Source organism: Lissotriton helveticus, chromosome 5_1 (assembly GCF_964261635.1).
Source record: "Lissotriton helveticus chromosome 5_1, aLisHel1.1, whole genome shotgun sequence".
Taxonomy (NCBI): domain Eukaryota; kingdom Metazoa; phylum Chordata; class Amphibia; order Caudata; family Salamandridae; genus Lissotriton; species Lissotriton helveticus.
Window position 1 is genome coordinate 463,578,395 of NC_136065.1, and position 17,209 is coordinate 463,595,603.

Below are 17,209 nucleotides of genomic sequence, written 5' to 3' on the forward strand. Positions count from 1 at the left end.
GAAAACGTCGTCTAGCACTTCGTCGTTGAGAACCCAGTCTTCTCTGTCCTCGAAGTGCCGACTTAGTGCATCCGCCCTCACATTCTGCTCTCCTGGGAGGTGGACTGCTTGAACAGACAACTTGCGAGCCAGAAGCCAATGCCAGATGCTCTGAGCTTCTAGTGACAGTGTCCTTGAGCGTGTCCCTCCCTGTTTGTTTAAATAGTACATAGTGGTGGTGTTGTCTGTTTGTACTAGAACCACCTTTTCCTGAAGCGAGGGAAGGAACGCTTTGAGAGCCAGGTGGACTGCTCTCAACTCCAGCAAGTTGATGTGGTAGGTGCTTTCCTTGGGAGACCACAGACCCTGCACCTGAAGAGGGCCCATGTGCGCCCCCCAGCCTTGTAATGACGCATCTGTGATGATCGTCTGTGTAGGAGGAGGCTGATGGAAGAGAATTCCCACTTGCATGTTCTGCTTCTTCATCCACCACTGAATGGAGGACCGTGCCACCTCCGACAAAGTGATCTGATCGTCCCAGCGATCTGATTGCTGATCCCATTTGTCCTCCAGATCCTGCTGAAGAGGACGCATCCGAAGCCTGGCGTTCGGTACCAAGAATATGCAGGAAGCCATCGATCCTAAGAGAGAGGCTATCTTTCGCACTTTCTGAGACCTGTTGCGAAGAACTTGCTGGCACTTGAGTGCTATTGAAGACTGTCTCTCCTCCGAAGGAAACACTTTTCCTACCTCGGAGTCTAGCAGAGCTCCTAGGAAGTGAATCTTCTGAGTGGGATGGGAGACCGACTTCTTGTAGTTGACATGCAGGCCTAGATGTTGACAAAGTTCTATGCATGTCCGAAATTGATTCCTCACGCTGTCTGGAGTTGGACCTTTCAACAGCCAATCGTCTAAGTATGGGTATACGAAGACTCCCCTGCGGCGTAGAGCTGCCGCTACCACTGCGACACACTTTGTGAACACTCTGGGGGCCGACTTCAACCCAAACGGGAGGACTTTGAACTGGTAGTGAGAGGTCCCCACCCGAAAACGAAGGAATCTTCTGTGGTCTGGACGTATCGGGACATGAAAATATGCGTCTTGAAGGTCCACCGAACACATCCAATCCCCCTTCCTGAGATGTGGATATATCTGGTGAAGCGCCAACATGCGAAATTTTTCTTTTCGTACATGTAGATTGAGCGTTCTCAAGTCCAGAATGGGCCTGTATTCCTCTTTCTGGCCCTTTTTTCTGACCAGAAAATACCTCGAGTATACTCCTTTCCCCCTTTGCACCACCGGCACTCTCTCGATGGCTGATTTCTCGAGGAGTGTCGCTACTTCTTTCTGTAACTTTTGTAGCTGGTGACTTGATGTTGACATCGGAGGAACGGGTGGAGGTAGACGATGGAAACGAAGACAGTACCCATTCTGCAGCGTAGACAACACCCATTGATCTTTTGTAATGGTCTGCCACTCTGTCCTGTGATGCGCAATGCTTCCCCCCACTGGAGTGGACAACGGCGCTGGGGGAAGTGAAGGCTCATTGCTTCTGCTGAGATCTATTGAAGTTGTTGCCTTGTCGCTGATTCCCATTGCCTTTGGAATTGCGCTTGCCTTTGTATTGCAACTTTTGTTGACCTTGCTGGTTCTGGCCCTTCTGCCATTGAGGGGTTTGAACCCTCTGCTTCGAAGAGCCCTTGTTGTCCGAACGGAATTTCTTACGGAATTCCTTCTTCTTTTCAAGCCCCACGGCTTTGAGGGTGTCTAACTCCGTCTTCATCCTCTGCATCTCCTCATCAGCACTCGCTCCAAAGAGAGACTTGCCTGAAAAAGGAAGATTTAGAATCCTGGCTTGAGCCTTGGGTTTCAATGCTGTTAGTCGCAACCATGAGGATCTCCTCGCTGTGATTCCATGCGCATAACCATGCGCAGCCAGCGTTGCGCCATCTGCCGCCGCTCCTATCATCTGATTGGAGACTTGACCGCCCTCCAACAGAATCTCCTCAAAATCCTTCCTATCTTCCGGAGGAAGTTTCTCAGAAAATCTCTGAAGTGAGTCCCACAGAGATCTATCATACCTGCCAAGCAGCGCCTCAGCATTAGAGACCTTAAGGAAAGAAGCCGAGGTGTTACAAACTCTTCTCCCCCATGAGTCTTGCTGCTTGCTGTCCTTATCCGGCGGTACTGTGGATGACGAAGCTACCGCATTGGATTTTCTAGCCGCCGCAATGATTACTGAATCAGGCGGGGGATCAGATTTTAGGAACAAAGGATCCTCCTCAGGAGGACGATACTTCTTGAGAATTCTAGCTGGGACGGACTTCACCGTTGCCGGAGTCAGGAAGACTTCATTCACTGGGTCCATTATACCCGGAACCAACGGCAACAAAGGTTTGGGTGTCGTTCTGTGCTGTAGGGTTTCAAATATGACTGTCGTCTTGATCTGCGGAGCAGTCATAGGCACTCCTAGCTTCAGGGCTCCCCTGCCCAAGATGTCCTGGAACGAGAAGATATCCTCAGTTGGAGATACCCTCGAGCGTGGACTGTTCGTCAAGGTCGGAGAGTAATCCCTGTGAGAACGGTTCCTCGAAGAACCTGAAGAGCTACGGGTCCTCCTGGACCTAAATCTTCTACTTGAACGTGTTCTAGATGGAGATCTATCTCTGTGACGAGATTTTTTCGCACTTGAATATCTAGAACGAGACTGCTCTTTACGGGGAAGAGCCTGGTCTCGATATGCCTTTAGCCGATCAGCCATCGCCTTGTCCTCGGCCCAGTGGTGAAGGGGTCTATTCCACCTTGGAGAAAGATGAATAGAAGGAGATTTGTGAGTGGGATCCTGCACAGGTGAACGTGGCCGTGAAGGTTGATCCACTTGATCCTGTTGCGATCCTGCAGGGGACTTGGATCTCTCCCTAAGTGAACCGCTGTTTCGTCCACCTGAAGACCCGCCACTGTGAGATGATGAGGAAGACGAGGATCGGCTCCTTTGAGATCTAGAGGAAGATCCCGACCGAGATCTCCTTTCTGCGATCCTCCTTTTCTTGGCAGGGGGTTCATGCACCGGAGATTGTCCCACCTCCGCAGCCGATGCCGATCCTGGAGAACCGAATTGAGACCGAGACTGGTCCAATGGTTCACCTTCCGTCTCCTGCAGCACCTGCCTCAAAGGCGACCTCTCCTGTGATCTTGTAGGAGTGAGGCTCACTGGCTGGGAAACGCTCTGTTCTCTGGCTCTCCGCTGATCCATAGACAGTGGCTGCATCGACGCCGAGCGCTGAGCTGATATACGCTCTCTCGACGTCGACCGTGGCTTCGTCGACACCGATCCCTTCGGCATAGAGCATCTCGCCGTTGAAGGACGTCCACTCGACGACGACTGAGGCTGCTTCGACGCCGATCGCCTGTGCTCTGTCGGCGATGGGGTGTGCCTCGAGGCCGAATGCCGCTTGCTTGAATGCGACGGAGGCTGCCTCGACGTCGAACGCCATTGATCGGGCATCGACGTGGGCTGCTTCGACGTCGATCGACTGTGTCGACGAAGGCTCCCTCGACGCCGAACGACCATGACTAGTCGTCGACGGAGGATGACTCTACGTCGAACGCCGTTGACCTGGCGTCGACGGAGAATGCCTCGACGTCGCAGCATGACGATGCTGCTTCGACGTCATGTGGATCGCCGTCAAACTCTTCCGCTTCGACGGCGACCTATCCCTCGACGCTGTCTGTCGCGGAGGTACCTTGGATGTTGACGCTGAAGACATCTTCTTCGTCACCGTCGACGCCGACTGCGAACCGGTCGGGGCTTCTTTCGACGTCGACCGTGTCTTCCGACTTTTCTGCTTCTTGGGAGATCTTCCTCTCTCAGAAAGCCCATAAACACGAATCCTCTCACGTTCTTTAAGAGTTCTGGATGTTAAAACCTGGCAGTGTTCACAGGTTTTCGAAGAATGAGAAGCTGGTAGGCACAGGATACACACTGAATGAAAGTCAGTCTTGGCCATCTTCCTTCCACATGAAGGGCACTTGTCAAAGAGAGAAGGCATCTTTGACAGAAAAATCACCTTTTTTGAGCCCAAAAAAGGTAGCAGTAACACCCTAAGTCCAAAAGACGTCGAGTGAAAGCAAAAAATTGTAGTTAACAAGATTTTTTTTTGACAAAAAGCCAAAAAGAAAAGGGAGCTGTTTCACAAGGGTCCTGACTGAAGGAGCCGGAAAGAACAACTGACCTAACTGTCACCCCTGAGGCATGATGGGAAGCCCGGGGTCATGACTGCCTTAAAGGCACGGTGCCAGTTTTTTTTTGTTGAAAATGGTTTCATTTTCTATGCTATTGTTTTGCAATGCAGCCTGAGGGCTAACAATGTCTATTTACAAGCAATTTTTCAGAATTTATGAGTGGTTTACTCATTAAAACACAAAGTTCAAAGGTTATTTGACCTGATGTGTTTTTTCTTTTGCTTTTCTTGCTAATTGCAGTGCATGTATATGTGTTTACATTGTTTTTAGCCTCAGTTATGGAGCTGCATTGGCGTGAGAAAAATAATATATGTGCATACATATATGTGGAGCGAGATATATGTGTTTTTTACATATATATTTTTTATATTGTTTCCGGGGTCCCGCACATGGGCGGGAATATTCAGTGCTTATGACTATTGATGAGGATCCCCTGGAAGAGAACTTATATTCTGGCGGGATTGCAAGGCCAAGAGCAGGGTTGGATTCTTCCCCTAGCCAAGTTTCAGTGAGAAAAAGAAGGTCCCACTTATTATCATCTAACCATTGAGCTACGTCTAGGGAATGTTTCACGAGTGAGCGGCAGTTGATCAGACCAGCTTTGATGGTAATTTTCTTGGGGGGCCGGAGGGTAACTGGAGAAAGCCTTAAAAAAATGACAAGATGTCGGGGGGATGTTGTCACTATTTTGTACACTGCATGATTTATAGGGTAGTAACGAAGGATCGGAAGAGGCAGTGTGCGTATAACAGCAATTTTTTAAATCAAGATGAAGAAGGGCTTCCCTACCGTAGGAAATGATAGCGGGGGGGGAACAGAGTTCCGGCTAGTCGCAGCCGCGTCGTGGACGGGCACAGACTAGCAGGACTCAGGCACGACTCCGGCACGCCCGCTGATCGCGTCCGCTGCGCGGAGGCATGGCCTTCGCTTTTTATGCTGGCCACTAGGAAGCGTCGGACGCTTCCCCCACCTAAGATGGCTGCTGCGGTATTTTTGGAGCTCACCCGGGGGAGTGGAGATGTCCTCAGCATTTACATAGGCTGGGACTTGCCCGGTGAGTGGGGGAATACGATGGAGAGGGGGCGCTGCGATCGCGCTTAGCGGGTCAAGCGGGGCGGGGGGAGACCAAAGTGCTAAGTGCAGTTCCTGATAGAAGGCTTACTGATTCAAGCCGAGCGAGTTAGAAATCAATTTAAAATACAATATGGTAATATAATCCATCTATCTACATCATCCGGGAGTTTCGGCTGGGCCAGCCCATAATTTTCTAGGAGTACTACCGAAGGGTCTGTGTGAACCGGGATGCCTAGGTACCTCACTGAGCCTGTGGTCCATTGTAAAGGCCTGGGAGGGACGTGGCAGGAGTGAGAGAATATTACGGATTTGTCCCAGTTGATTCGTAGACTAGAGTGACCTCCAAATTGTACCACCTCTTAGAGTACTGGCGAAAGATTAGCATCAGGATTACAGATGTACAATAGAGCGTTGTCCACGTAATTTATATGATCAGATTGTTGCCAGGGAACTGCAGTCCTCTAGGGCCATGGTATTCACGAATTGCACATGGTAGTGGTTCAGACACTATGGCATATAATAACGGTGATAACGGGCATCCTGGTCTGGTTCCCCTTGAGATGCTGAAGGCTTCTGAGACTTCACTTTCTACCCGCACACACGCTTTTGGCGTAGTATATAATATTGAGATTATCCATATGAAGAGTTTGTCCACACCATTCTACGAAGTACAGCACACATGAATCCTCATTCAACTGAATCAAATGCCTTATCGGCATCTAGGAACACGGCCACTGCCTTGTCCACTGTATGGTCGCAAAGAGCGTTCTCAAATTGTGCGACAGGTTCCTCCTTGGGACAAACCCTGCCTGTTCTGGGCGTATTACTCCTGTCAGTGGTGGTGCCAGTCTATTAAGATAATATCTTTGCGTATATTTTTGTGTCCACATTCAATAAGGATAGCAGCCTGTATGAGGAACAGAGGGAGGATTGTTTTCCTGGTTTTAGTATGGTGACTATCATGGCCTCTCTTAGTGTAGGGGCATTTCCCCTTTCTTCGCTATTTCTTCATATAACGTTTTGAGGTGAGGTATTAACAGCTCTTGGAATTCTTTATAGAATGCCACCATCAATCAGTCGGATCCCAGCACTTTCTGGGTCAGCATGTCCCACAGCGCAATTCTGATTTCAGCTGTCTGTAGGGAGGGGAGGGGGGGGGGGGGGGGAATCAAGTGCTCCCTATGTTCCGAAGCCAGCCAGGGAATCTCAATATGAATTACTCAGTCAATGTCTTCTTGTCTGTTGGAATTTGTGAACTGTATGTCATGTAGTATGCGCGAAATTGCCTTACTATGTTCTCTGGTGCGTGTAATGTCGGTCCTTCATCATCCTCTATGTCCGTGATCATATCTGAGGTTCTTGGGGGTCGCAGCATCCCGGCTAGCGTGGTCACTGGCCTATCCAGCTCTCTGTATGCACATGCTGTTGCATATTTCCCTGTGTGCTTTATTTAATCATTGGCTCCCTCCTGAAATTAACTTTTGTATGATATCCGCCTTGACGCTGGGACCCCCGCCACTCTGTAGTGCACCCTCCAGCGTGACAAAGGACTATAATGGAGCAGAGGACTCCCACATGCTTGGAGCTTGCGATCCCCCGGATGTAGGTCTTGAAGGCCTCCCACACTGTCATAAATTATGTAACAGTCTTCATTCCGAGTGAAATATTCCTCTATTGCTTGCGTTAGCTCTGCTTTAAAAATAGTTTCCAATAATGAGTAAGGAGGAAAATGGACGGTGAAGGCTGGGATTCTATTTGCTCGGTATTCTAGCACTAGTTGCACCGGTAAGTGGTCAGAGTAAGTTCTGTGGAGATGTGTACAATGTGTGACCCGATGCTTTAAACCATTCGATATTAACCAGTAGTCTATATGGGTGAGCGTGTTATGTGCCGAGGTGTAATGAGTGTACCCAGCTGTGTCAGGGGCTCCTATGCCTCCATATATCCATTAGCTTCTACCTCTGCATCATATCTAGAATAGCATTTGCCGTTGTGGAGGGGCGCCTAACTGGACTCTTGGATTGGCCTATTTGCAAATTTAAAACACAATTAAAATCTCATCCACATATCAGCAGCAGTCCTACCCATTGTTGTACCTTTGCCGCTATGCTTGGTAGAATTGACGATTGCTGGCATTCGGTTCGTACACCCCTGATTAAAAAGGTCAAATTACCCTTTTGGCACTTAGCTATTAGACACCCCGCTGGAAAACAAAAGCCACCTGGAAGGAGATGAATGGGTAACCCACCTGAAAAGTTCCTTGCAGAGTCTATCTCACATGTACAACATGTAATGAGTCGCAGAAGCTGATAAGGCCTCCACATGACTCATCTCTATTGCCTAATAGTGTTGCCAATATCCAGGCCGTATAATTAACAAATGGAGGAGAGAGAGAGCAAGGGGGTGGATTCCTTCTCCCAGGTAATATAAATAAACAAAAAGAATGCACCAAATTGGGCGCTGTGTTCCCTACAGTGGTGGGGAGCACAAAATGTGGGGAGCACTAAGTGTTTGTAAAATACCCCTCACACACCAAAAGGACCCTTGGTGTCATGCTTCATCATTGGGGTCTTCGCACCCCTCTACGGGATGCGGCGTGCTACGACCTACGGCTACGCGGGAGCACTATCTCGTGTAGACTATGTGTGGTGTGTGTGAGGGTTCGGTGTGAGTATGTGGTGAGGTAATTAGGGTTAGTGAGTGATTTATTAAAAAGGTACCTGGCTTGTGGAGTGAATCAGAACTACTTTGAGCCCCCGGGCTGGTACTGTTAAAAAGGGTGCAGGTTGAGGTGATTATGTGATATTAAGCACATCGCCTCTTGGGTACGTCGACATGTTTCGGGGTAAGACCACTTCTTCAGGACAGGGTGCACCACACCCCACTTACATTTTTCTAAGTGAAAATTTGATTTTTACACAAAAGTGAAAGTGTAGTGCTGTAATATGCCTACACAGTTCATGTAGTTCTTTGCTAATATGCAATAAACTTGGTGTTCAATAGTACAATGCACATGAGCCTCCGAATGCTGGGAGAGAATTTGGGTCCACTGGCCCAGGTTACTGCACTGGTAAAGTCCTTCTGCCCCCGAACGCGGCTCTGTTGTGAATCATTCACAGCGGAGCCGCGTTCGGGGGCAGAAGGACGTTACCAATGCAGTAACCCGGGCCAGTGGACCCAAATTCTCCACCAGCGTTCAGAGGCTCATGAGGCATTGTACTATTGAACACCAAGTTTATTGCATATTAGCAAAGAACTACATGAACTGTGTAGACATATTACAGCACTACCCTTTCACTTTTGTGTAAAAATCTAATTTTCACTTAGAAAAACGTGAGTAAGGTGGGGTGTGGTGCACCCTGTCTTGAAGAAGGGGTCTTACCCCGAAACATGTCGACGCACCCAAGAGGCGATGTGCTTAATATCACATAATCACCTCAACCTGCCCGGGGGCTCATTAAAGTAGTTCTGATTCACCTCACGAGCCAGGTACCTTTTTAATAAATCACTCACCCTAATTACCTCACCACATACTCACACCGAACCCTCACACACACCACACATAGTCTACACGAGATAGTGCTCCCGCGTAGCCGTAGGTCGTAGCACGCCGCATCCCGTAGAGGGATGCGAAGACCCCAATGATGAAGCATGACACCAAGGGTCCTTTTGGTGTGTGAGGGGTATTTTACAAACACTTTGTGCTCCCCACATTTTGTGCTCCCCACCACTGTAGGGAACACAGCGCCCAATTTGGTGGATTCTTGTTGTTTATTTAATATCCAGGCCGTACCATTCTTTGAGCCATGTTTTGGTGGTGCTCCTTAATCAAATTGTGTATCTCCTGGGCATGTTTCCTCAATGAACAGGCATTGATAAGCCCACCCAACAATGACTTAGTATTGACACTATGGACATTCCTGGAGGTAAGAGACGATTCAGATAGCAGATCGAGCTTGCCTTTGCACATGGTGCAAGATAGTCGACACTTAAGAGATAGGCCAGAAAATGGCCAAAACGAGGGGTAAAATGATTAAAAAATGTCAAATAGGCGGAGGATAGTGAATAGGCAGTACTGGAGGTTCAACTGGCAAGGGGACTGGCTCTGGCCGTGATTCAGGCAAAGACGGGCTTGCCTTCGGCGTGCCCACTGTGTAACACTGCTTAGTGCGATAGCAGCCTTGTACTAGCAATGAGAATCACACACAGTTAAAAACAATTACAAGTGAGAACAAATCCGTGTTTTGGCATGTTAGATTGATCATCCTTTAACTTAAAATTTGACACACACTGCCAAAAGGCACAGACTCAGACAGAAAGTCTTTCATCGGTGGTTCACTTTTATTAGTCCAAATGTTCGAGCCATGAAATAAGCTCCAGACAAATGCGAAAAAAAGACTTGATGCTCTTAAATACATTACCTGTACAGGTACTGGTCAAAATACAGCAGTGGTCTCCCACCATGGGGTGGCCCTCCACCATGGAGTGGGTCTGGGGGGGAATGAACAGATGGGTCTCTGCCCAGGAGGCACACCTAATCTACCCCAGAAGAAAGCTAAACGGTAGGCTGGGGGTAGGTGTCAAAGGGGGCCTTCAAGTAACACGCAGCACCTCATCCCGGTCACTTAGGATCATATTTTATACAGTTTTGATGTGATAGGTCTGCAAATAGCATGTGGCAAACATGTTACTTTAATGTTTGAAAAATGAAACATGTTCGGAGCTGCGAAGTAGCCTCATATCATGAACAACACCTTCAGTCACTCATGGCAATTTGGCCAATAGTACGCAGCATTTTGGAACTGGTAGTTTGGCTTTAGACACAAAGTTTGGGCTCAAAAATACTAAGCATCTTAGCGTTTTTGGCTACGAATTATGGAATGGCTGCAGGTGTCGCATGACATTTGGGCAATTGTAAGCTAGATATGTTAATGTGCCAAAATAAAAAAGAAACTATGAACGCTAATTTTGCCCTCTCAAGCAAATGTATGATTTGGTTATTTTTGTTTTTACAATATATATTTTTTATTTCACAAATTATATTTATTGTAAAACTTACTTTAAAATGCACCTCTGCATTACAATCTTTCCTTAAATGCTTGGCTTGCTAAGTTTGTACTGCAAATATACATTGCTGATAGTGAGTTTTGTCCGTATTTTTGAAAAACCTCTTGCACCACTAAAATTTAGCTTGCTTTCAGGAATTTTCATTTTATAGAATAAGTGAGAAAAACAGGTCTATCATTTTGGTTTAGCTAATGATGTTTTTTTCCGTAACAGCGGGCATGCATGAAAACAATTCAGCTACAGATAGATGGTACATATCTGGAAGTCAGACTATGTTACACTCTTCTACTACATATCTTGTATAAGCACTGGCACAGTGGAACACAAGTGGAGAAGCCCTCATAACTCAATGTACAAAACCTCATAGTTCCAGACGAGAGTCAGCAAACAGGGTAGCCTCCTACCAGACCACTGTTAAGTGCTTTTGGTCCTCGACAGGGGTATGAAGCAACATACAAATGCCACAATACAGACTGCCATTGCATCACTAAGTTTGTTTTATTTGAAGCTGTTGGGGAGTTGCTTCTTTCACTTCTGGACAGAAAATCCTATACTTCACAATGAAGAATGTCGTGGGAATCCTGGCGAATGCCGGTCACTCCTCAGCATGCCGAAAATGGTGTTAAAGAATTGGAGAAAATGCCCAGCAAATGTGGAGTTTAAAGCATTCATGGCGACAGGTGGAAAACAAAAGAGCGTGACTGCTGGAAACGCATAACTAAGGAGCAGAGAGTATATGCGAATAAAGGGCACAGAAGTTACATCCCATAGCAACACTTTTAAAAGGTCATCTTTAATGAATATATTTTTCCTGTTATTCCATTTAAGGGTGCAGACATTCCCAACATTTGGGAATGGAAAGAGGAAAAATAGTAGTCATTAAGGAGCACCAACAGAAGATTAGCTTCCCCATAGGCTGCAAAAAACACACAAATACAGAACTACATTTTCCAAAAGACAGCGGTATTAGAAGTAATTTGTTCCAAGTCTGGAAGCAAACTGGTGCGCTGGCAGCCAAGGGACATGCAATAATGTATTTGCAATAGGATAAGCGGTTATATTTCTTGACATCTAAAAGTACTGAAGTGTGCTCCACGAGGCAGACAGGTTATAGGATGGCTGAAGTGCATGTCTCTCTCAATGACAGGTTTCCTCCACGACGCTATGACCTCCAAACAGACATTACTAATGTGTGCAGGCAGCATATTCAATAAAGATATATTTAGTGACTAAATAGCACAAGAGATTATGCCTCTTACTTTTAAGAAAGGGGGAAATGTAGGCTTAATGCTGTGTCATTATGGCCCTTCCCCTTTCTTTCTTGTGTTTTCTTGCTTGGAAAATAAAACAGATTTTCAACAAAGAAAGGGGGAAATAACTTTGCTTCAGGAGTGACAGCCTGTAGTACAAAGTAACATTATTTTTTTAAAGAAAACTGCAAATTGACAGCATTGTGTTGTCCGATGTCCTAAAAAACACAACGGACTTTAAAACACAATATCCCATTGTTACTGCAATAATTGGTATGCACTACCCAACAAAAACCTATTAAGAGAATGTTACATATTCCCATTCAAACCTTCAATTTCATGGTAGTCTCAATGTTCAATCCCTATGCGTTGTAAAGAAATCTTACATTTTTGCATGATTGTAGGTGGAACCCAACAGGAAAAAAACAAGACTTGCTTGCATTTCGTCATAAAATTAGGAGACAATTGAACATAGTGCACGCAGATAGTATTGAATGTGCGGCAGAGAAGTAGTAGGGATGTGAAGACCCAAATTGTCAATTGCTCTGAAATGCTCATTGAGCTTTCATCAAGTGAAATGGTTGACTTTTTCAATGCCCCATCTTTCCTTTAAAAGTCACAGACTATCAGTAAATCAACATTTTGCCCTCTCAAACTGAATCAAGTCAGTTGCAACGTCCTTTTCTTCAACTTAATACGGCGGTCTTAATGCATTCATTCATCCCACTGAGCTGCTTCTCAGACACTATAACATTTGAACAAGGGAGCATAATGTGGTTTCTTTTTGGCATCATAACATGACAGGACACACGAGGCTAACAAGGGTCGTCATAATTTATTTTATGTTAAAATGTACAGCTTTTTTGTTTTGTAATTTTTAAGTGACCGACTAAAAAGATAACAGATAAATACAGGTGTCACTGAGTGCTATTTTATACATGTAATAAGCCTCTTATGTCCAGGCCTTTACAGCCAACCCTGTACAGATAGAAAGGGTACAAAAAGGGAGCAATATAAACAGACACAAGTAACTTTCTGCTTTTTTACATGCGGTTTGTAAAGCTTAGCTCAAGATATTCACACGCTACTGCTCTATTTGCTTTTCTTAAAAAATAACTCCAATATTTTATAAAGATAGAAAAATCTACAGATGGAATGAAAAGGTAAGTTAAAGGCATTTCCATAAAGTTGCAAATGTACACCAAATTTTAAATTGAATTTTAGTTTTTTTATTTAAAATACTGTCACGGGTTCAAAAACGCATAAAGACGTTTTGAAACTTGACCCGATGAACACTGAGATAAGCGTTGTTCCATTAAACAGGAGTCTGCATTTATAAAAACAGAAAGCTGCCCTTTAATAATCAAAGAATCGGTCACCCAAAATATATGGGATTCAGGAGTTTGAGGGAAAAGGAATAAGAGTGAAACTTTACACCAAACCAGGAGCAATAAAACCCTCTCACCAAGGAGAGAACCAGACGAGTTTTCATAGCTTTTTACAGTTTTACAATTAACAAAAATATAGTCTGCTTTTAACCCTCAAACTTGGGCCACCTAATAAAGGCAAAAATAATAAAAAAACGTATTGAATGGCTTTATTGTTCAGCACAGCACTGTACAGTACTACAAAAATGCACTGACACTAAGACGTTAGCGGCATGCTGGAGAAGTGTCACTTCAGAAATAAAATATACAAGAGCTGAACTAGAAAGGCAGATTATATATATAAATATATATATATCGCAATCTGTGTATGTGTGTCTATATATACACGCAGGCATATAGGTACACACATGCACATTCAAATAAGAGAAGGTAAAGGAAAATGAAGAACAAAACACTGTCAATTAGACTGCACTGGCGGTTGTCCACCTTGCCCCAGGATAAGGGCAGTGAACAGTTAAGCACAGCAGGCTGTCGAGGTGCTGAGGTCCGGGAGGAGAGCAGAGGTTTCTTTCTGGGGGACAGACACAAACTGCACAGAGGCACCAAAAATTACATCTTAAATAAGGCTTGCTGCTGAATACAGCTCATGTCGCCAAGAAATGCTTCGTTTCATTTGCATTCACACAGATTTGCTGGTTTTGAAATGGAACCGCGGAAGGTGTTCATGCAGACACATCACCATGTGCCCACAACATGCCATGATCAACGCCTCATGTAGGTTCCATTCAAAGGCTGCTTGGACATGCCAGTGTTCATGTACGTGTGGTGTCCTGGAGGAGTGTACATCATGTTGCTGTGCGGTGTAGTTGGCATGGATTGCTGTGGGTATGGCTGGGCGCTCATCATGCCCATCTGCATTTGCATGGGGTATTGGGGAGTCTGGTTCACATAGCCATGGTTACTGTGATAGCCGCTGTTCATCATAGATGGGGACATACGGTAGCTGTTCATGGCATTCAGGGTATTCATATTCATGTTCACAGAGTTGACATTGTAGCCCGGTGCCGGCATAAGATTCACACTCATGTTCATGCCCCGAGGCATGGTTAGGGTCCGACCGGGGCTTTGCATGGCAACGGCTTGGGAGGAGCGTCCATAGATCTGAGGTTGATGTGCTGCTGTGGCGGGTTGCAGCTGGGCTGACTTTGTTCTCATAGAGACATGACCTTTGCCCGACATCTGGCTTTGCAGTCTCTGAGTGTGAGAAATGCCAATGTTGGAGGAGGTCATATTACGCTGCAGAAGAGGTGGAGGCAAGTTCATAGGGGGTGGGGTAAGATTTGGGGGTGGGGTCATAGTAGGCTGTGTTTGTGGCCCTCCAGGTACAGAATGGGGTGGCTGAGAGAGTTGCACCAGCCCAGTGTTACTCAAGGTCGACAAAGAGGCACTGTTTGCATAGGAGGTTACTGCAGCTGAATGGCTGTAAGGCAGGGAATGGTCCATCAAAGTATTGGTCAGCTGCTGCAGCTTAGCTAGGCTAAAGGTAGCTGAAGGCTGGGGGTAGTGCCCACCTCCAAACTCGCTCTGGCCTATTCGGTCATAAAGAGCAATATTGGCATTGCCAGTTTCTTGCATTTCTGCCAGCTGCATGGGAGGAGTGAAGTTGGTGGCCATGCTGCATTGGGTCATCTGCTGGTTACTGCTTGGAGGTCGTTCCACAGAACAGCCTTGAGGAGATTTGACATTACAAGGGGGTGGCGAGTGGATGTTGCTTTGCTGCATCATGCTGCAGCTTCCGTTCATACTGGACATTTGCTGGGTCACTGCACAACTGCTCTGTGTGAGGTTGCTGGAAGTCAGGTTACTATAGGAACAACTGTTCTGTGAAGAATTGTTTCCACATATGCTACTACCCATGGTTGAATCATAACTGCTTGGATTTTCATAGTTTTCAGTCGTGCTTTCAATACTTCCCAAGTCACTAAACCCACTGTCTACCACCTGCTGGGAATGGTCCGAGACAGAGGGTACCTCCATCATTGGACTGGTTTCCAAGTTCTGCAAAGATGGCACCGAGATGGTACTCTGGTCAGGGCTGATCTGAGCATAACTATTCTCCAATGGAGGAACACTCGGGCTATTCACAGAACGAACAGATTGACTTGGATGAGAGTGGACTGATGAAACTGGACTACTGTGGTCAGACTGCTGGCAATCATCAAGACCAGTTGTCATTTGTGGGCTTTGGTTTGTTTGGTTGTAGTTTTGTAGACTCCTGCAAGCCTCCTGTGTTTCCACACAGTCTTGAAAAGAATCCTCCTGCTCACTGCTGTTCTCCTGCGTTAGTGACTGAACTGCTTGTGCCGTCTCAGAATCAATCTCCATATTCTCCACAGTGCTCTCCTTGAACTCTGAACTCAATTCAAAGTCCTTTTGCTCTAGCTCATTTGCATGGTCTTCATCAGACTCCTGGATGGGACCAGAGTCTGTAGCAATCTCGTTGGGATCACTGTCTGATTCAGCAACAAGGTCTGCACCACTGTCTATCACATCCTCCTGACCCGAATTACTGGTTTGAACATTAAGGTCTAAAAAAGAATCTGGATTTTCTTGTTCGTCCTTCAATGCTTCTTCTGACACAACCTTTTTGGCCTCTGACGAATCCATATGACCATCGTCCTCATCATCAGCATCATGATCCTCATTATGAGATGGTTGTTCTTCCTCCTCCTCCTCCTCTTCTTCATGCTCCTCCAAAGGGGGAGGCTCTTCCTTCTCCAGAGAAAGCTCATTTGCCTTATCGTTTTGCCCTTTAGCAACATCAGGAACTTCTGCTTTTTTTCCTTGCACTTCCTGCGTCAGCTCTTCAGGCTCTTCTTTCATGGCCTCATTCTCACTTTTTTCACCTGGCGCAGGAAAAGGGCTTGGAGGCTCAGACAGAGAACTGCCTAAATCCGTTTCAAGAGGCTCAACAGGAGTTGCTGGTTTTTTATCATCATCCTCCGTCAAGAGTGCTTCGCAAAGTTCATGTCTCATTTCCTCCTTTTGCTCGTCAACCACTGCCTTGCAGTCAGATTCCATAGGCGTCTCAGGTGGTGTATACAAGTTCAACTTAAAACCAGTATGTCTTTCTTTGCTCCGTCTCCACTTGCAGGGGCCACGTTTCACGCCTTTTGGCCATCCTTGTTTACGTCGCACAGGTTCCGAATTTTGCTCCTCGACATCTGTTACAAGTAATCCAGCATCAGGTTTACCTAAAAATAGAAATTAGAGAAAATTAAATAAAAAATCAAAAAGCATGCCAAGTACATTTCATTACACTGTTCAAGAAAAGTTATTTTAAAACTCAATTTTTAGATAAAAATAGATATTTGTAAATTGTGAGCTGTTAATACGGAGACTCCATTTCATAACCAATCATTCAAAATGTTAACATTGCACAGGGCCTTAAGCTGCATGTGCTTGCTTTGAAGTTACATGAACACTTCACCTTCGGCAAAAAAGATACAGGCTACAAATACATACTGATTCAGCCAATAATTTGACTTTCTAATACACTGTAGTACGTGCCTGACTGACCACAAGCTAAACATAGGAATCTAGCGGTCAAGCAATGAAGGCTACAATTTTGGAGGGAAAACCCTCAGTACTGCATAAACACGCTTGGTTCAGATTTTGACTTCTGCAGATTAGATTTCCAAGTAGGTGTTATTCAAGCTGGTGAGGGCCCAAGATTTCCAGCTGTGGCCAAGTTTGTTTCTACTGGACCATGGTCTAGGTTACTTAGGTACAGCTTACTAGATGGTTGGCACTGCAGTGAAAACAAGTATTCAGAACGGAGTTGCTGAATACAGAACTGCAAAAGCTTCACTTTGTTACAGTTCAAGCAACTGACCAAACTTGACACCCAAGCAGTAGCTGGTATACTGCGAGTATTGTTTACTCTGGCATGAGGAGCATTTGGGCTGGTGCATTTGTCTAACAGGAACATGTACATGTTAAGATTGCAACAAAGATAATTGTTTCTAGGACTCTTCTTACTTTCTGAAAACTTATAAATCAGTGAAAGGGGCCTGTGCAAATATCCTTCACCAGTTTATCCAGACTATTTACTGGGGACAGTGTTGTGGATACCTGGACACGATGAGGGAGCATTAGTTTTGGGTGCTGTGGATAGGTCTGGAGTGCCACATATTTGTAAGTACGCGT

At 45.8% G+C, this 17,209-nt stretch overlaps 1 protein-coding gene across 3 annotated transcripts in view; it reads right to left on the reverse strand.

Moving 5' to 3' along the window:
* Positions 1 to 12,428: 12,428 nt before the first annotated feature.
* KAT6B (lysine acetyltransferase 6B) overlaps positions 12,429 to 17,209 on the reverse strand; it is a 491,853-nt gene continuing 487,072 nt past the window's right edge. For all 3 annotated transcript variants that reach the window (XM_078642736.1, XM_078642737.1, XM_078642735.1), the window contains one exon: positions 12,429 to 16,254. In XM_078642736.1, coding sequence (XP_078498862.1) covers positions 13,763 to 16,254 — 2,492 coding nt within the window. In that variant the 3' untranslated portion in view covers positions 12,429 to 13,762. The remainder of the gene's footprint in view (positions 16,255 to 17,209) is intronic.